Source organism: Canis aureus, chromosome 12 (genome assembly GCF_053574225.1).
Source record: "Canis aureus isolate CA01 chromosome 12, VMU_Caureus_v.1.0, whole genome shotgun sequence".
In the NCBI taxonomy this organism is placed as follows: domain Eukaryota; kingdom Metazoa; phylum Chordata; class Mammalia; order Carnivora; family Canidae; genus Canis; species Canis aureus.
Window position 1 is genome coordinate 11,412,430 of NC_135622.1, and position 18,022 is coordinate 11,430,451.

The window sequence follows — 18,022 nt, forward strand, 5'->3', positions numbered from 1 at the left end:
CAAAGGAAAAACAAAGAGGAAAATAAAAGTAGCCAGAGAAATGGCTGGTACCTAAAAAGTAGACCATAGACGGTGAGAAAGCTGATTTCCAGGGCTGGGCTGTGAGGCCCCCAGTAGAGTCCAGGATCTGGGGACAGGAACTCTCCACACTGGAGTTTTTTTTTTTTTTTTTTTTCTGTTAATACACAGTTCATCTCAAGCCAGACTTGAAGGTGAAACTTATATTTCAAAAATTTCTTTCTTTCTCTTGGTTATTTTTCATCAGTTTTGGTCAGGAAGTTCAAAGACTCTGACTTTATTTCCCAGCTTTTGGTAAAATTTTAAAAAACTTACATATTAAGAAAAGTAGGGCACATTCTAAATAAAGGGAACCCCGTGAGATTGAGACAATTGGAACAGTTTTCAGAACCTGACTTTGAAAAACACAAGACATATATGGTTTAACTTGGAAATCTTGTTCCCCTTAAATTTTCTAAAGAAAGCAGAGATCTCACATGTGGGCCAATGACATGGAAAGTTAACCATGTCTTAGGATGGCTATTTTTGTCTTCATCTTTAAAAACATAGAGAATTTGCCATTAGAAAGAATTGAAGGCTTTCACAGTTTCACTGATGGGTTCTCCAAGGTCCTGGCTTCCTGGACGTGAAGGTGTCCCGACAGGCAGCAACTTGTCACACTGCCTCTCATCACAAGGCCCTCTGGCCTGGTCTCTCTAGAGAAGGATGACAAACTTCCCTTTTCCTTCGATCCTCTATAAATGTTGTGCATGACAGAGTCCTCACTCTTTCCAAAGCTGGTTTTCCAAGCCAAAGGAAGACAAAAATTTGGTCTGAATTCTAAGAGCCATAGATCACTCTAAAGAGTGGAAAGACATGACTAGACTATTCTTTGACCAGAAGAGATGGTTGAGGAGCCACTTAAGAAAAGGGATGTTTGCAGAGGAATTGCTCTGAGTCAGAGTTCAAGCAGCCAGGAGCACTGGGCTCCTGAGTCCTCACGTTGGCAGTCTCAAACAAGTTGCTAATCTTTCTGAATCTCAGCTCACCTGGAAAATGAGCACTAATCGCTTCTGCCCCAATTGTCTGCTGGATTCAAGGAGAAAATGGAACAGGAAAGGATTCACAAACTGTTATTGTTAGAAACTGACAAGTATTATAATAACCTATGTTCCACCATCTCCAGCCAAGAATGAAGTAAGAATGATAGCTACCATATCTGGGTACCTGCTTTGTACAATGATTTTCCATTTCTCTGTGCTAAACCTTACAATATGGTCATAATTATCCCCATTTGACAAGGGGGAACTGAGAACTGGAGAAAGTGAGTGACCCTCCAAAGTGCATTCAGCTAGTAAAAGGCAGAATGGGAATTAGAAGTCACATCTGTCCAACTTCTAGGCTCTGTGTACCAGTCTGTTTTTAATGAAGAGGAAAGAAACAAAAACAATGTATTAGGGGCTCAGGTAAAAAAAAAAAAATATGACAGAGATGGTAGCAAAAAAAACGAAGAGGGTTTCTGAGGAAGGCTGCTGAACTTTTATGTAAAATACTTTTAAATTTCTTTTTTAAGATTTTATATATTTATTTTAGAGAGAGAGAGGATGGGGAGGGGCAGAGGGAGAGGGAGAGAATCTCAAGGAGACTCCCACTGAGCATGGAGCTAGACATGGGGCTCAATCCCATGACCCTGAGATCACGACCTAGGCCAAAATCAAGAGTTGGAGGCTTACCCAACTGAGCCACTCAGGTGCCCCTGAAATTTATTTTAAAATAGGGATGGGTCATCCTGGTGTCAAGAGTGTTCAGGTGTGGGCAGGGGTAGAAGAAGAGGAAGTGTGGCCCTGGGTGGGCTGCCAGGAAGGGTGTCCCTCTATCCCTCGCCTGGTGCCTGGCAGAGCCGTGTGAGCATGCATGGCACGGGGCCAGCCCAGGCCCCGTTCCCAAGAAGAGAGGATGGGAGGCAGAGAAAGGCAGGTGCAGAACATAAAGTTCACCTCGGGGGCTGCACTTGGTTCGTGTGTGAGCAGTGAGGAGGTAGGGGACAAGCAGCCCACCAGGAGGGGACAGGCTGGATTCTCTCCCTATAGTAATTGAATGAATCCGAGGTCTGGGTGGCCCTGTGTCTGTGCACACATCTCCACTGGCTGTCCCACCACTGTCCCACCTCTCTCCCGTCTCATCTTCTCTTCCTCCTTTTTGAGCTTATTTCTCTTTCTTGACCTTGCTGGCCTCCTTATTTCTCATGCACACGTTCTCCGCTTTCCTTCCTACCTCCTCCCTTTCCACCACTCTGGCCGACTGTATCAGCGAATCCCTCAACAGTGTCATATCTAACTTTTTTATTCATTGCATGATTTATTTTTAGCCTGAAACAACTGCATCCTAAAAATGGAGTTCCTGATGAGACAGGGGCTGGGCCGAGCTATGCGAGGTATCTGGGGCTGGGCCGCCCAGCCTGGCCCTCAGTCTCCGCTCGCGTGTGTCCTGAGCCCACGCGCACTGCTAGGCGGAGCCCAGGCGGCGGTGGACAGTCGGTCCCCGGGCCCAGGAGGGACACAGGAGAGGGACCAAATCTGCTTCTCTGCTCCCCACTTCTCTCAACCAGTCCTCCGAGAGTCTTCAAGCCGCTTTCCTGCACTCAATCTTTCTGGGAAAGTAAAAGGAGACTTTTCCCAGATGAAGAGAACACACCTGTTCATCGCGGGGCTCTACCTGCTGGCCTCCTGCCGGGCAGAAGAGGGGCTCAACTTCCCCACGTATGATGGCAAAGACCGTGTGGTCAGTCTCACTGAGAAGAACTTCAAGCAGGTTTTGAAGAAATACGACGTGCTTTGCCTCTACTACCACGAGTCCGTGTCTTCGGACAAAGTCGCGCAGAAACAGTTCCAGCTGAAGGAAATCGTGCTCGAGGTAAGCAGGGAGGCACACGGACCACATTGGCCCAGTGACCGGGGCCTGGCCGGCGGCTGGGATGTGGGAACACGGGTGCAGAGGCTCTGTCCTGAAGGCCACCTGCATTTTAGTCTGGTTTGAATCTGAAGATACTCTTGCTGCAAAGCTGGGGTGTGTGAACAGCAAAGGGTGGGTCCCGCCTCCTAAAATGGGGACAATTAGATGTGCTGCATGATGCCTAGTTCTGATTGAAGCCTATCACATGACAGTCCCCTTGACTTTTCAAGGGCAATAGTCCCAAGCGACTAATTCTTCTGAGATGATGTTAAAACTATCATTGAAAAGCCTGGCTGAAATGCAATTCAGAGATTATTTGTGGGTTTCATTCTGGGGTGCTAACTCCCCCCTCTTGGCTCCCTGAATTTCCCCCCGCAATCCTGGAGACACAGGAGGTATTTGACCTTGCTTCTCTTTCCATGGGTCAGATGCAGAATATCACGAAGTGACCTTTGCCTCTTGTGATTTGGGGCCAGTCTACATTGCACGGGTGTGAAAATCGTTAGCTGCGAGTTCATTAACGGGATTTTTGTTTTGTTTTGTTTTACCTTCAGAAAGTTCTTGGTGTGCATTCAGGGCAGATGCTGAAGTCAGTTCTTATTTTATCTGCATTACATGGCCTGTTTGTAAGCCTGGCACGGGGGCCCATTCTCTAATCCTTGGTGAGTGCCCCAGGGCCGATTTCCGCAGTGCCTCCTGGACAGTTTAAGATTGCTTACACCTCAGGAGCACCTGTGAATGCTAGGAACTCTAGTTGTCACCAAGATCCCTTCTCAGCCCCATGCTCAGCCCAAGCACAAACCTGGGGGAAAGGACTATTTGAGAATTAACAGCAGCTCACGAACTAGCGTATCAGAAAGCTCAACTTAATTGAATACTTTGATAAACCAAGTGTCCATATATGAAAACATGTCCATTTGAATCCCCCAAAATAGATTCTAATAAATTCCATGAAAACCGTCTCCAATATAGTAAAACATTTTTGATGACTTGAAAAGTACTTAAAAATCCTTAGTATCTCCGGAGCATCATACAAACACCTACTTTCAGAGCACTTACGTATGGTGGGGTGGTTATTACAGAGAGCTGGGGCTGACGAAATGCTAAGCATTTTAAAAATATCACCAGTACCGTCATATTTTTCCTCAGGCTTATCCTGGGGGTTGGAAGTGGAAATTCAGTTCCTTCTGTGGATTGCAAGCAAAGAGAAAGCAGGGACAGTTTTTAGATCTTTGTACTATATTTGGAAACATCACAGGCTGGAAGAAACGAGGACATATAGCATAGCCTAGTCCTGACATCCTCACTCATATCGTCATCTCTGTTTCAAATTGCCCTACTCAGGTATCAAGAGACATTTTTTTATTGAAAAGGTGCGTGGAAGGCATAAGGATTCTACCCAGTATGCTCATCACTGCCTGATAGTCTAGATCTCAAAAAGAATGCCAGTATAGGTAATGACCTCCCATTTCTGATTCCCCATCATAGTAAAGCACAAACACACACACACACACACACACACACACACACACACACACACACACACATTCTCCCAAGGATGTATCTCCCCCAAAGTAAACCTGAGAAGGGACCTTTCCCTGGGCTGCCCATCCCTTCAGACACCTTTGATCCAAGAGTGGCCGGCAGAGACTGATGGGACATAGTGATGTCCCTCAGGCTGCTAAAGCTGGGGTGGACATCATTAGGGGGAGAAGGACGCAGAACTTAGAGTCAGGAGGTCTAGATTTATATTCTGGCTTTGCCTTTCCTAGGCGCATGATGCAGGGCAAGTCACCTAGTTTCTCGGAGTCTCTTTTTCTTCTCTATAAACATGGGAAAAAAACCAATCATCATACATGGGTAAGAAATAATTAAATAACAGTAATATTTATTGAATGCTTGCTGTGTACAGAGACTGTTCTAAGCACTTTGTGTACATTAGCTAGTGTAATCTGTACGGTATTCCTGTGACATAAGCACAGTTCCTATCCTCATTTTACATAGGGGGACACTGAGGTACAGAGAGGGTAAATTGCCCAGTGCAGGCAAAGTCTTAGCCTCTGCACTGCACTATTGCTGTAACCAAATGAGATGCTGTTTAGTTAGCTGCTGGATACCCTGTTGAGGATCCTTTCGAGTCTGCCTTAAATAGAGTTGCTCCGCCCGTGGGCTGGGCCTGGGGAGGCCAGCTCTATCAGCAACAGGGTTGAGAGGCACCAAGCCCCCCACCACTACTCCTGTCCCTACCACGGAAGAACCTGGGGTCCCTTAGTGAGGACAGGGGAGGGGGAGTGTTTACTGGGGTGCTTGTCAGGTGCAGGCTCTTTTTCAGAGTCCAGGACAAAAATGGTTCCAGGAATCCCATGCATAGAAAGACAGGGATGAAGCCTCTGCATTTCCTTCCTCGTCAAAACAGTTATTTTGTCCTCTTGATTCCCTGGCCCCCAAACCTGCGTTTAGGGAAATACTCTGCCAGTTTCAGGGTTGTGGCTGTTGAGGGATGAGAGAAGAGGAGCTCCTAGTGAGTATCCACAGGAAATGAGGCCTCGGCCATGGGCAGACAGCGCAGGGACAACCGGCACCTTTCCCTCAACTAATTCAGGAAGGTGGCTTCTGATGTGTCTTTATCACAATTCACTAAGACCTGGTGCTCATGAGCACATGCGGACACACATACACACACACAAAGGAAACACAGATTTCGTGGGACGACACTTAATATTATTTGGGGAATGCTTGGATTTTTAACAAAATCCTTTGTCTTTTATTCTGTTCTGTTCTAGTCCATTTTGTTCTTCACTTAAAAAAATATTGATTCCAGGGTGCCTGGGTGGCTCAGTGGGTTAAGCAGCTGCTTTTGGCTCTGGTCATGATCTCAGGGTCCATTGATCGAGCCCCATGTGGGCCTCCCTGCTCAGCAGGGAGCCTGCTTCTCACTCTCCTCCTCCCTTATGCTCTCTCTCTCTTTCTGTCTCAAATAAATAAATAAATAAATAAATAAATAAATAAATAAATAAAATCTTTAAAAAAATATTGATTCCAACTTGTTAAATTGATTTCATTCTACAAAAGTGAGTTGTCACCTCCCAGTTGAAACACCTGAGAGATTTTTAGGGATTTGGAGCTCATAACTTGTCATGTAAGGGCCACCCCATTCTGTTAAAAACCCAAGGAAACCAGGGCCAGTTGTGCATATTTTGCCTGCCACTCTAAGGGATAGACAATGGAAAGACCCAGCAACAGCACCATCTGCAGGGTGAGGAGGTCATTCCCTGGGATTCAGGTTCTTGAAATGCTGATCAGTCACACAAAGATCTGTCACTAGCAGGTTGGACTTTTGGAGTAGCTGCTGTGGATACAGGGACATGAGATACCCAGGTGGCTCATGGCCTATGATGGAAGAAGGGCAAACAAAAAGCTATAGTGCAATAGGATCATTGTAATAGTGGAACAACTTACAAGGTGCTCTGAGAAGAACAAGGTCTCCTGCTCTCTGGGAGATATGTGGAAGGCATGAGGAAGAACTGGTCTGTGACAATGAGTAGAATTTAGCAGGCAATACAGAAGGGCTGGGGGTGGGGGGGACTGCAAGAGCAAGGATTCTAACAGCTCTCAAGTACTTTCCTCACCCAATTTTCCTAAAATTTGGCCATGAGGGCCTCATTCCTTTAGGATGGGGTTTTTGTCTTAGCTGAGGCCCTCTGGGAGAGGTAGTCCTTTGTAATGTTGCCCATAACTTACACCCGCATCTAACCAAGTTTGAGTTCTGTGTGAGAACAAGGTCTGATAAGGGGAAGAGGAGTTGGGAAAGAATGTAAGGTCACTAAAAGCTTAGGCAGAAAAAGAGAAAAAAAATAAAAAGACACTCAAGCTGGGAGGAGCACCCAAGCTCAAAACCGTTTTCCAGTCTGGCTGGGTCTAACTCTGGAGGGCAGGCACCAGGGGTGATGTGCGGTGCATAGTTAGGTAGATGCGTTGGATAGAGGCTTGCTGAATGTGCAACATGTCAGATGAAATGTTGTCCTTGAGGACCGTCTAGATTGCTCTGAACCAGGACGCCTGAGTGGCTCAGCGGTTGAGTGCCTGCCTTTGGCTCAGGTTGTGGTCCTGGGGTCCCAGGATCAAGTCCCACATCTGGCTCCCTACATGGAGCCTACTTCTTCCTTTACCTGTGTCTCTGCCTCTCTCACTCTGGGTCTCTCATGAATAAATAAATAAAATCTTTAAAAAAAAAAAAAGATTGTTCTGAACCCTTTACTTCAGAGCTGAGGCTTTGTTGTGACGGGACTGATAATCCTGACTCTTGACTGGGCATTTCATCCACGAAAGAGCGCATACTCATTTAGTAATGTTAGAATACATGGAGAAGAAAAAGGAAGGAAAAAAAAAAGGAAAAAAAAAGAAAAAGAAAAGAAAAAAGAAAAAAAAAGGAAAAAAAAGAAATAGCCCCCTCAGAAAGAAACAGTTCACGTCCTGAGATTTCTCTCCCATATTTTCTGTCTATATGTAAACATACATTTCTCTCTCTCTCTCTCCCTCTCTTTTTAAAGATTTTACTTATTTATATAAGTAAAAGGCAGAAGCATAGGCGTAGGCAGAGGGAGAAGCAGGCTCCCTGCAGGGAGCCCAATGCAGGACTCAAACCAGGACCCCGGGATCACGCCCAGAGCCAAAGGCAGATGCTCAACCACTCAGCCACTCAAGTGCCCAAAACATACATTTTTAAAATGGATTTGTACCCTTTATACAGTTTTGTTTCCTGCTTTCTTCATTTCAGTATATTGTGAGTACTTCTGTGTCATTATAGAGTTTTTATATTCTTGACAAACCTGTCAGCACTGGCCTGGTATTCCTTTGTATGACCATGCATATATTTTTTTAAAGATTTTATTTATTTATTCATGAGAGACACACACACACACACAGAGAGAGAGAGAGAGAGAGAGAGAGAGAGGCAGAGACACAGGCAGAGGGAGAAGCAGGCTTCATGCAGGGAGCCCGACGTGAGACTCGATCCCAGGTCTCCAGGATCACGCCCTGGGTTGAAGGCGGCACTAAACCGCTGAGCCACCTGGGCTGCCTGACCATGCATATTTTTGAGATATTTTGCCTATTTGGAGATTTTGACACAATTTTCAGAGTTTTAAAAATCTTTGTTTAGACTGCCATTGTACTTTTAATGAAAATTCTTTGATTTTTTAAAAGCTAGATGAAATTTTTTCATAAAATTATCTGCCATTTACATTTTTTTTCTCCCATGAATTATTTTTCTGTGTCTTTCCCCCATTTTTCTATTGAGGTGTCAACACCATTATAAATTTTGTATACTATTTCCTTCAGCTTCGTCTGAGACAACATGCTGAGTTTTGCCACAGTGGCCAAGTTCTATTAGCATCACAGGACTCAGACCCAAGAGGAGCATCTGCCTAGTGATTTTGAGTCCTCCTTGCTCTTTGTTTCTTGCTTCTACTTCCCCCTTGAAACCACAATGTAAGCCACTGCTGCTGTCATGTGTTCTACAAAGGTTGCCAGAGAAAGTCCTCTGACATCACCAATCTCTCTTGGGTTCAAATGCTTGAGAAGTGGTGTGCTCTAACAGGGGCTTCCTAATCAGATGGACTTGGGTCCAGTTCCAAGGAAGTCTGTCTGTGTTCGGGCTCCTTGTTTGTAATGTGGAGACAGTGGTGGTGTGATGTCAAGGTAGCATGGTAGGAGTGTGGCTTCTGGCACATGGAAGGTCCTCCACAAATACTGGCAACTTGCAGCCCATGCTCCCCTCTCCGGTCACGATTTTAGACACCACCCAGCCTAATCCCATCGCTTAACAGACTGAGGATCCAGGCCACTTTCAGAGAGCTCAGGACTGGTAACGCGGTGCCATGTGGCTTATTCAGCCGGCTAAGCTCCAGAGAGCAGGCGAGACTTGCCCTTGATCACAGATTCTTGATGCCCACCCCCCCATCTCAGCTCTCCATCTGCTCTCCACCTCTGTATGTGATACACTCAGCAATTTCGCCCACACCATTAATTAACTAGGCCCCTTCCACAAATTCGGTCACAGTGCAGTCTATCTTTGAGAGGTGCTTCCAGTTTTCTTCCAACTCCTTCTCACTTACTCTTTCTCCCCATGGAGACATATGTTGAAGTTCTCCCTCTGGATTGGAAGCCTCCCGAGGGCAACCTGAATTCAAAGCAAACTTGGTAATAGAGGAAGTGAAAAAAACCAACAACAATGGAATCAAATTCATATGGGCAAGGACCAAAATCCTGCTTGTGAGTCAAAACCACAACTAGAAGAATGATCTAAGGGTGTGACAAGGTGGCAGAAGGGCACCTGGGTGGCAGAAGGAGTCTGAGCAGCTGTGCACAAGCATTATGACATCCATATTAGGAGTTCCTGAGCTCCCCGGAAATGGCATTCTAAATAGCTAAGCCTGGTATGGAAACTGTTTACTTCTTCCTGTCCCCTCCTGCCTTCATACAGATCTTATCTTTCCTCTACACCACTCCACTTCCAGGAAGGCAGCATTCCAGCCTGAATAAGGAGAAAGGAAGAAGGACCAAAACTTTTTCCTAGTGAGCTTCATGCTCATATAGAAACAATGCCATGGCTACGTCAACATCTCTAGAAGGGAAGGAGAAAGGAGACATGCATGGACCTCAGTTTTAGGATCTCTGGGTATTCTGGATCGCATCTCATGTTCCAAGTTGATACTGTTAACTGTGCACATGTGTTTTGTGGGAGCAACTAAATAGGCCAAGCTATAACTAATATACATTTATTGGACTAGGAGAAAACATGGGGGATCTTCTCAGGCAAGTTATGGAATGCTTTGAACGTGAAAATAAGTAATGTGAATCCCTGAACAGAAATATTAATTCATCAAGTATCCATTGCTGTTACCAGACTCTGAGTCATGTTAGCATGAATAGATGAGTGAATCAGTGAAAAGATGATAAATGAGCTGTGCTTTCCTCGTTGTGGATGGTGACAACTAGTTCAGTTGTTTACGGTGAGCAATGTCCCTTGGATGGACAAGTAGTCTGAGGTCTTATAGGAATAGCCATACCATCCTGGTAGTTGCATGCCAGGTTGACCTGGTGCTCCTGTTATTTTTCAAGAGACCTCAGCTAGGGTGAGAAGTCCGAGACTGCTCCTCAGCATCTCCCTGCAGGGACCTTCTGTTCTTCCTGCTTACGGGGGTCCCACTTCCACTCACCATGTAAAAGCTACTGCCATCCACACACACACAGCCTGCCTGGTGACTTTCTCCTTGGTCCTCTTAGATACTGAATGCAGCATCATCACATTAAATTATTGGAAATGGCCTGTCTACCAGTAGGAAGACAGCTTTTCATTATGACCAATTTTCCAGTGCTGGTAAACAGATTATTTTTCAATAGTTTTTGATGATAATTCTGGCATAGATCATTCATTGAGCCAAAAGCCCTGTGAGGGATGGGGGAGGCTGGTTCCACCATCTGTAGCAGAATCAAGAATCAGAATCCTGATCAATGAAGGGCTCTGGGTTCTGGTGCTTTTTAAGGAAGTCTCTTGATGATGCTGCGCCCAGTCTACCAAGGTCCCTAACAGACTGAGCTCCCTTCTCTATTCTGAACTTAGTCTCCTAATCAATTTGCATATCAGTGAAATCTCTTTGGCTGGGAATGACACAATGTGTTTAGACCCTGCAGTATGCTCAGTGTCATTGACATGATTCTCATGTGCACTTTCTGAGCATGGCTGCCCTCTCATATCCAATCTCAGATGAGGGAGTCATGCTCAGGAAAAGCAGACAACTGGAGTTCAGAGTGCCTGAAATTCTCTTATACTTGCTTTTTGACCCAGAGCAGATCATGGATAGGCACCTCATTTTACTTATCTATTAAACCAGTCTTGTAGTTTCTATCAGTGAGTTTAAAGACTTAAATGAAAACAGATGAATAAAAATTTCTTATGAAATTATTAGAAGCTGTACAAGAATCAGATATTATTTTGTTCCACTGATTACTATTTAGGAGATTAATCTATGTAGAAGGCCTAAATGAGTGCCTAAAATTTAACCAGTGCTTATCAAATGCTAATTCTCTTCACCTGTTGTTTGAAATTCAGACCACATTCTTGGCCAATTGCAATAGTTCTCAAGTTTGGCTGCATATTAGAATCAACAAAGAGTTTTTTAAAATACTGGCACCTCGAGGTGCCTGGGTGGCTCAGTTGGTTGAGTGTCTGACTCAGTTATAGCTCAGGTCATGAGATGGAGCTCAGCATCATACTCCACACTCAATGGGGAGTCTGCTTGAGATTCTCTTTCTCCCTCTTCCTCTGCCCACCCCCCTCACTCACATGTGCACTCTTCCTGTCTCTCCCTCTCTCTAAAATAAATCTTTGAAAACCAAAATACTGGTGCCTGGGTCTCCTCCTCCTGGATACTGATTTAATTGGTGATGGGGTAAAGGATGAATCCAGGTACTACAGTTTTTAAAAGCTCCAAGGGTGATTCTCATGTGCAGCCAAGCTTGTAGACACTTGAGACTTGATGCTCAAAATACAGACCCCAGAGCAGCATCAAAGGAATCACCTGGGTGCTTGTTACATTTAAATGGGATTCTCTAAATGATTCATAGGTACGGTGAAGTTTGCAAAGCACTGGTCTCTTTGGCTAGAGAAATTTTCTTTTTTTTTTTTTTTTTTTTTTTAATTTTTGTTTATTTATGATAGTCACAGAGAGAGAGAGAGGCAGAGACATAGGCAGAGGGAGAAGCAGGCTCCATGCACCGGGAGCCCGACGTGGGATTCGATCCCGGGTCTCCAGGATCGCGCCCTGGGCCAAAGGCAGGCGCTAAACCGCTGCGCCACCCAGGGATCCCCTGGCTAGAGAAATTTTCTAACTGACCAGAATCATTTTGTAACTGCTTGACCTTTGGTCTATTGACTCTCTTAAATGCTATTGGACCTGTTAGCATACCTCTGTGGTTTTTTTTTTTAATTTTTTTTTTTCATACCTCTGTTTTGAAACTTCTGGGATAAATTGGTTCTGGGGCTTCAGGGATTCGGGTCTTCTCTGGGATTCAATCAAGCCTCTCAGTATTCTCCCACTGTCCCCTGTCACAGCCAGGGACTGACATTTTGGGCCTTCTTAAAAGGGGATGATTGGGCCCATGGGAAGTCCTACCTTCTTGAGAGGTTTCCAGTTGAATTATGGGGTTTTCTAAGGCCAAATCAAAAAGTAATCTTTGGTCAGGGTCCAGGATTTACCCTCTGAAAGAAAAAGCCATCTATTTGGTTGCTATGTAACATTGCCCTTTTCTACAAAGAAATGACAAATCTGAGAACCCTGGAGAATATGGGATACTGAGGTGTTAACCTGTTTAACAAGAAACTGTGGGAAAGCTGCTCAGAGCAAACTAGGAAGTGTTCTATAATGTGAAACTTAGCCCTGTGGCCATCCAAAGAGAAATATTCATTCTTTTATTTATTCATCACATATTCATACCTGCTTCCTTACCAGATGCAGATGAGAGGCGCCTGGGTGGCTCAGTCAGTTGAGCAGCTGACTCAGTTTTGCCTCAGGTCACAATCTCAGGGTCTTGGGGAATCAAGCCCTGCCTTGGGCTACGAGCTCAGCAGGAAGTCTGCTTAAAGATTCTTTTTCTCCCTCTCTTCCTTCTCCCTCTGCTCCTCCCCTGGTTCATGTGTTTGCTCTCTCTCTCAAATAAATCTTTCTTAAAAAATCTTCAAAAACAAAAAAACAAAAAAACAAAACAAAACAAAACAAAACCAAAATGCAGACAGCATGGCCCCTGATAGCAAAGGACATATACTTTTATTAATGCTAAAAACTCATTTCCTTTAGTTCTTTGCTTAAATATCGCCTTATGAACAAAGTCATCTCCCTGACTGTGCATATAGATCACTCTTCGAGCACTCATTATATTTTTATTATTTTTTGTATATATGTTTTTTATTGGAGTTCGATTTGCCAACATATAGCATAACACCCAGTTGAGCACTCTTTTTAATCTCTTTTCCCTACTCTGTCTTTCTCCATAGAACTTGGCTGCCAGGTTGCCCATTGTCTGACACCCTTATAGAATGTAAAATCCACACAGGCAAATGCAAAATTTTCTCTTCATTGTTGTATGCCAGCACCTACATTAGTGTCTGGTTCATGGTAGGCACTCAGCAGTGTTTGTTGAGTGAATGTTAAATGAACAGAAGAGAAGAAGGAGAAGGGAGATAGCACTTATTATGAATTTACCATAAACCATACCAATATGCATGCTTTATATATGTTATTTTACTTAATTCTTACAGCTTTTTTTCACACTACATGCAAAGAAATGATCCCAAAAGTTAAGTAGAAATTTTCCAAAGTAACAAAGCCATAAAATGGCAGAACATGAATCAGGATTTGAATTCATATCTATTTGGTTCCAAATGACATGTCCCTTCCATTACACCAAGGAACAGCTGAAAGGGATTGCTTCATGTTTGTAAGCAGTGCCAACTTACTAAGGGACAAGTGTCTTTAGTTTGTATTCTGGATTTTCACCCACACTTGAGCAACATTTAATTGTACCGTTGAACTATGTGAACCGAAATGACCAGTGTGAGCAAATGGGCTAATGCTTAACACCGAATTGGGATTTAATAAAAATCCAGCAAACACTGAATAGATGAATGGATGGGATGGATGGATGGATGGATGGAGAGAGAAGGAATGGCAAGCAATTATAAATCTATTGCCTATATTGAAAATATATTTCTCCTTGATCCCTTTAAGGTTAAATTAATTTTAAAAAAGCGTTGAGTAGAAAAGTATAAAATTTGGTTGACTGTCAGATTCAGGGAACTTTTTGTCATCCTTGTCTAATCCCACTGAAATATGGGTAAAACCAGTTTTTTTTTTTTAAATCACAGGACACTCAGTCCCAAATATATATCCAGCATGGCCAAAAACCTCTGGGCTCTGGGAGGCTGACCCGGCCTTCAGACCTATTTAGCACTGGCAAATGTCCCTACGGTTGCATTTCTAAACCCCAAGAGAGGAAGGCAAAATGAAGTTACTGGAGTCAAGTAAATCTGCAGATGGAATGATGTGGGAACCGTGGGCAGAGAATAGCAACACGCAGAGGATTCAGGTATTTCTTCCAACTGTTCACTGCCCAAAAATGGCATCCTCCAAACTTGCACCTGCTGCCCTCTGTAAAATCAGATGAGGTCAGGCTTATTTTGGTTTGGCTTTGGGAATGAATCCTCTCCTGGAGCCAGTCCTCTCTCAGACGATGTATACCATGCCCACTCTGAAATTGCAGATCTCCTTAGAGTCCAAGTGCCACCCAAATATTTGATGAGAGTTTACTGTGCACTTCCCAGGAGCAGATGGTGGAGAGACAGAAGCGCTATTAGAAGATCATGAGTCTAATCATAGAATAGATTAATTCTCCTTCCACCTAGAGAATTAATAGAGATTTTATAAAATGGAAAACACACTCTTGATTGAGAAGTTTTGAGACCATTGGAACTTTCTTCCCTCACTCTAATGCTCAATTCCAAAGAGGGTATTTGGCCATCATATCCCTTCTCCCAAAGTTATAAAATGTTACATGGAGACCTGAGATACCATGAAAGTCAGAGCTATAAAACTATTAGAAGGTAAAGCAGTAAGATTAAAAAGTCAGAAATAAAGTGTTTCAGAATCACAAGGTTTTTCTTTGAAAACGGCAGCCCCGCTCTCTTGTAGTTTGAGCATCTCTGGTTGGTGTGGAGGATTTTTGTATAATTAACTGCTCAGCCTTAGCATCTAAAGTGACTTCTTCCACCACGAAAGCCAACCCTCCAAAAGTTCTGAGTCTGTACAATGAAGCCTCGAAGCTCCCTCTTCTATCAACTGGATGTGATTTTATCCAGATAGGCCTTTTTTGTTTGGACAGCCATGCAGGAAAGTGGCCAGCGTGCCATCTTGCAGTGTGCTGGGCTGGGCAGGCCAAAGCCGCTTCTGAGTGCCCACAAAGCCTGTTCCAGGAGCGCCCGCCTGCTGCCTGGTGCCCCACGCCAGGCAGGCCTCTCCTCACCATCTGCTGTGTGCTGGGCAGGGAGGCAGACCAGGCGAGCCAACAGGTACTCCCTCACATGCTCACCTGCCCCTACTTCACACTGACACACACAGCCAATTTGGCTCACGACACCAAACGATTCTGACCACACACACCCAACTTATTTATGAAGGCAAAGAAAGCATTCCCCGGACTCAAAAGAACAAGGGAACACAACAGTAAACAGCAGCCCTCAATATTGCCTGGTAATCAGACACACACTTCGGAGTGAGACCCATCTGACTGGAGTCCTTGCACTAGTGTGTGATTGCAGGTGGGTCACTTGGCTCCTCCAGGCTTCCTTTGGAAAATAAAAACCACAATGCCTCCAGCACAGAGTTCTTACAAAGAGAAAAGAGGTGATGTGTTAAAGTGACCGGCACATGTTTGGTGCACAGTAAAGGGCTGGCTGTTCTTAAAATGACTGTGTATGTGAAAGCATGTCGCAAGCTCCAGCTCTTCCCACGTACTGGATATCCGTGGTTGGTTGTCATTAGCGGATGCTGTCAACATAAATACTGGTCAGACATTTCATAAAGTTCAGCCAAGCAGTAACAGGCTTCTCTTCTGCTTTTCACGGCACCCTATAGGAGCAACAAGTCCAGGAGCTCCTGGCCTCGTCATTGTTTTACATTTAGGAAGCCTCTCCATCTGCTGAGGCACCTCCTGCCTATTTTCTTTTTAAAGATTTTATTTATTTGAGAGACAGAGAGCACAGGTGAGGTGTGTGTGTGGGGGGGGGGGTGGTGCATAGGGAGAGGGAGAAACAGGCTCCCTGTGGGCAGGGACGGGGGGTGGATCCTGAGATGGAGCCCCATATTGGGCTCCCTGCTCAGTGGGGAGTCGGCTTCCCCCTCTCCCTCTGCCTGCCACTCCCTCTGCCTGTGCTCTCTCTTTCTCTCTCTGTCAAATAAATACAATCTTTAAAAAAAAAAAAAACTCTACTGCAATAATGCTTGTAGGATGAAAAGGAAAAAAAAAAAACTGGCCTTTCTCATTCAGCCAGTTTGAACATTGCCAGATGCTACATGATAAAAGATTGTGATGTATGGTAGAGATGGTTGTAAAGTAGTGGTTCTCGATGTGTGGGCCTGGGATCAGCAGTATCAGCATCACCAGAGATGCATTTCTTGTCATAAACGCAAATGTTTAGGTCCCATCCCAGACCTGCTGAATCAATAAATCTGAGGTAGGCCCAGGAATCTGTTTTCACAAGGCTTCCCTCCAGGTAATGCTGATGTGGTCTAGGGGTCAGAAGCCACTAGCTTAGTGTCATGGGGTTGCCGAAAATGAATTTTTTTAAAGATTTTATTTATTTGTTTGACGGGGTGGTGGTGGAGCACAAATAGGGGGAACAGCAGAGGGAGAGGGAGAAGCAGACTCCCCGCTGAGCAGAGAGCCTAATGTGGGGCTCAATCCCAGGACCCTGAGATCATGACCTGAGCCGAAGGCAGACGCTTAACCAACTAAGCCCCTCAGGCCCCCTATCTCAAGTGAATTTAGAGGGAACAAATATTCTCTAAGTACTTGCTTCCATGCTACTTCTACAAGAATTAAATCCCACTTTTAGGTTAGAAAACGGAGATCAGAGAAGTCGTGACCTGCTCAGTCTCACAGTAGCAGAGCCAGGATCTGGGCCTGGGTGTTTCTGGGGCCCAGGTGCAGAGAGTGGAATGTAATGGTTGAGAGCCTGGGCTCTCTAGCTACAGTGTCAGTTTGGAACCCAGCTATGTCACTTAAGCGCTGTGTGGTCGTAGGCAAGTTGATTGACCTCTCTATGCATCTAAACTTCTGCTCTCTGTGGGTTTTGGGAAGATTCAATGAGATAATCCACCTAAGGCATTGGAGTAGTATTTGGTGTATAATAAACACCCAATGGGTGCTATTTTTATTATTGTTGTTACAGTGCTTCTCAACATGGTGGAAAGAACACATAGCCTTGGTCCTTGGGTCTCTTCCTTGGCATTGACCAAAGAGAGAGCCTAAGAGTGCCAGTGGAAGCCATCAACAGCCTCCCTCTTCTCCAAAGCTCTCTTGGAGGTCACCCATTTTAGCCTCAAGAGGCCCAATATTTACTTCCATCTCATAAAATAGCTGTTCCATTCCCTTGCCCGCCTCCTGCATGGAGACATCACGTGCCAACGCCTAGCTATACATAGCCCGGGCCTCATCTGAGGGTGGCAGAAAGTGACAGGAGATTACCGGGGATAAACGTCAGCTCTCCAGTTTCAAGGGAGGACACGCAGTTGTTGAATTGCTTGACATGTAGCCAGATGGTATCAGGGACAGTGGGTGAAAACAGTGTGCTTCTTGGCTTACATGGAAAGAGCAGGATTGCAGCCAGGGTATTTTTAATGACGGCCCGAGGGACATTCACTTTGAGCAAAGATCGGTGACATTTTTTCCTCCACGCTCCCCAGTCCTTGATTTTCTTCAGAATCTTGCCCCTGCTGAAGGTACCCCTCCTCACACTCAGTTCCCATTAACGGAACCACTGCATGCCTTCCCCATCTTCCCTCTGACCACTGAATGTGGTACAAATGTAGGAATGCATTTGGAGGGACAAACACAGGGTCCCTGCTAATGTGCATTTGCTGTCCAGAGGCCCAGGGAGCAGTCACGCAGCCCACGGGACATGACTGCTGGTGCTGCTGGACTTTTCTCTCCCACTTTTCATGGGCAAACTTCTTGAATGAGTGATCCACACCTGCTCTAACATGTCCTTGCCACCCACTCAGCTGCTTAACTCCCAGTGCTTTGGCTTCTGGCCCAGATCTTCTCTGAAAGGTCACTGGTGACTTACCAGTCTCACCTCACGGTGGTCCCACTGTCCGTGACTCCCTGTAATATTTGATCCAACCACCTGCTCCTTCTTGAGCTTCTCTCCTGCCGTGACTTTGGAGTCATCACACTATGTTCCTTGTCCTCCTCTGATATCTCCCCGTACTCCTCCTCTCTGCCCTCAGGGCAGGCT

General features: G+C 45.0%; 1 protein-coding gene across 1 annotated transcript in view; it reads left to right on the plus strand.

Moving 5' to 3' along the window:
• Positions 1-2,446: 2,446 nt before the first annotated feature.
• CASQ2 (calsequestrin 2) overlaps positions 2,447-18,022 on the plus strand; it is a 65,482-nt gene continuing 49,906 nt past the window's right edge. Inside the window, exon 1 of the mRNA XM_077842735.1 lies at positions 2,447-2,910. Within this exon, the coding sequence (XP_077698861.1) occupies positions 2,677-2,910 (234 nt within the window). The 5' untranslated portion in view covers positions 2,447-2,676. The remainder of the gene's footprint in view (positions 2,911-18,022) is intronic.